The 2,644-nt window shown below is 39.5% G+C and overlaps 1 protein-coding gene across 1 annotated transcript in view; it reads right to left on the bottom strand.

Annotated features, from left to right (window-relative positions):
- Nucleotides 1-242: 242 nt before the first annotated feature.
- LOC138039209 (neuronal pentraxin receptor-like) overlaps nucleotides 243-2,644 on the bottom strand; it is an 8,237-nt gene continuing 5,835 nt past the window's right edge. Inside the window, exon 3 of the mRNA XM_068885406.1 lies at nucleotides 243-710. Within this exon, the coding sequence (XP_068741507.1) occupies nucleotides 323-710 (388 nt within the window). The 3' untranslated portion in view covers nucleotides 243-322. The remainder of the gene's footprint in view (nucleotides 711-2,644) is intronic.

Raw genomic sequence — 2,644 nt, forward strand, 5'->3', positions numbered from 1 at the left:
TCCGAAGGATATTTGACCTCCTTGGGAGGCCCCTCATACTATAGAAAGTGCTATTAAATGTTCATACATCAAGTGTGGGTATTTTATTGAAAGTTGCAGTACTGGCCGGACGATTAAAAAAGGCTGTAATTGTTTCAAAAGTTCCAACGTTTAATCGACCAGATGTGATTAAAATCTCAGACACCAATGTTCACCCTCCTTCGTTAAATCTACTTTGAACAAAGCCAATAATGAAACAGCGATAACACAAGGCAAAACATTTATTGAAAAGAATGATTCATGATGCTTTCATGAAGCAATGCCAGACAACGAAAGCTGAATTTTACACTTTGCAAGCCGATGGGGAGATAACCCTTACATTGCCTCTGATTCCTACTTTAAAATCAGACCATTTCTTCACGTTACCCTGCCCCACATGGCACGATTTCGAGATTTTCAAGATCTCCCTTAAAGAGAGAACTCGGTTCCAGATATTGAGGCCCGTCAGCTCTCCGAGGTAACTTTGAGTTGGGTCAAAGTCGCCTCCAAACGAATCTTGCTCTTGCCCGACAGTGAGGATTCCGTTGGTCTTTATTTTATAACCAGTCTTCAACTGAGACCCTTGGGCTTGCTCGTTGCCATCTTTGTAAACTTTCCAAGAGCCATTCGTGCTCTCCCATGTGATACAAACGTGATGCCAGTTACCGTCATCAACAGATACACCGGTATCTCTGCGAAAAAGATAAATTAATGTCATTCATTTTCACTTGCCAAAGAGTTTTCAGTTTTCAGTGTTGAAAGGAATCTACTTTTGCTGCAGTGTTGGTTTTGCATTGACGACCTTTGTAAGTTAATCAGAACCATCAGTCAGGCACATAATTGCATTTTAAAATTATGGCCAATAAATGGAAGTAAGCCTGCCAGTGACCTTCTCCGATAGAAATCTGTACTTTTCTTACGCAGATGTTGACAAACGAACAATGCCAAAACACGGTTTACATGCTTAACAATATACATGAAAACAATACTCAGTTCTTAATGCCTAAAATAGAGTGGACTTCTCATAAATCAATTTGTAACACGAGTGCAAATAACAGCAAGTTTCCAAGTTTACAGGTGAATGACACTAAATGTCATCAAACATTCAAGCCTCTCAATTGTGCTTGTAATTTGTGGTAGTACACTTTATAAGCGCACTACACACAATGTCATCGGGGCTGTCTGTAGAAAACAATTTTCATCGTTATCATTGTGATCGATAAGATTGTTTGTTTTGAAATTCCCACGGAGCTGTGCGCAATAGAAATTATGAGCTCTTCATTCAGAATAAACGAAACAGTAAAATATCGCACCTTAGTTTTCACAAATTGCCTGTGAAAGCGGCCAGAGACAGAAATTTTGCCATAAAAGCGTGGAATAAAATACTGTCAGTTCTGTTTCCCGGATTGACCCTGTGGTTTCCTTTCGAGGGAAAAATGCGTGGGTTTTTATATCAGTTACCTCTTCCCACGGTCTCTCTTTTCTGCCTGCATTGTCGTTAATTTGAGGCAGAGAAGAGAAACCCTGGGAACAAGTTTAAGTCGAGGGCTTCCTTTGAACTTTGTTCGGTGGCCAACAAACTTTGGTGTCGGCGAGAATTGCAACTTACAGGGTTTTTTACGGGTCCGTTGGAAGCGTGCTTGAATTTCAACAAATGGCCCCAAAAGCGGCAAAAATTTGTGACGCGGATGAATAATACAGCAGCTTCTATTTCAAACAATGGAATTACCTGGTGATTAATAACCTGATCTAGGAGAGTGAATTTTTGACTTTGCAGAGACAATAGTCAACTGCAAGAGTTGGACGATAGTGATCTTTTTGTTGAATTCACACATTTCTTCTCGCATCGTGGCTTTACAACACTTGAAAGAACAAAAAAAGCAAACCAACGAAACAACAATCCGATGTCTTGCCGTCATTTTGTCACAGTTGAATCCAGTGGATAGTAACACGCAAGGTAATTTGATCACAGGCGGCCGGTGAAATCGATGTCACTTTCGATTTTGCGATTTAATTGTGCAGCCAAAAGTACAATAGAAAAATTGAATGTAATAAAAATCTCCCAAAACGTTTTTCGCTGATGGCAACTTTTATATTCGTGGCAAAATATTTATGTTGTTTTCAAATTTTGTTGCTGGTGACAATTTTTTTTTCTCGATCGACACTTCCTAAAAACGTCCTTGCGCTCTTGCTACAAAGTGTGTATCAATATTTATTTACTTTTGCGTCAATAGTTGTTTTGCATAAGGCAGGCTAACAAATTCTGTAGCTTGCTTAGTTCGTATTTTTGAGCGTTAAAATAGAATTTTCGGTCCTATGTTTCTGGTAGCAAGTCGTATATTTTGAAGTTTCCCATCCAGACACTAACCCCGCCGGATAAGGGTTAACTTCAGTGAACTTTTGTCGTGGAAACTGTCAGACGCTCAGAGCACACGCTTAAACTTGTCACGAAAAAGAAGTTGAACTTCATGTCAGCCTGGAAGCCAATGTTTCTCAAGTTTCTTTCTGGGTTTAGCATTTTACTAGTAACTACGTGTCTTCTGAGGAAGCTATTTTCCGAAGAAACCTACGATGGCACAATATCGTGTACTATTACAGCTACATATTACGTTCTGGAAAACAAAAC

This window comes from Montipora capricornis, chromosome 2 (assembly GCF_036669925.1).
Source record: "Montipora capricornis isolate CH-2021 chromosome 2, ASM3666992v2, whole genome shotgun sequence".
Classification (NCBI taxonomy): Eukaryota; Metazoa; Cnidaria; class Anthozoa; order Scleractinia; family Acroporidae; genus Montipora; species Montipora capricornis.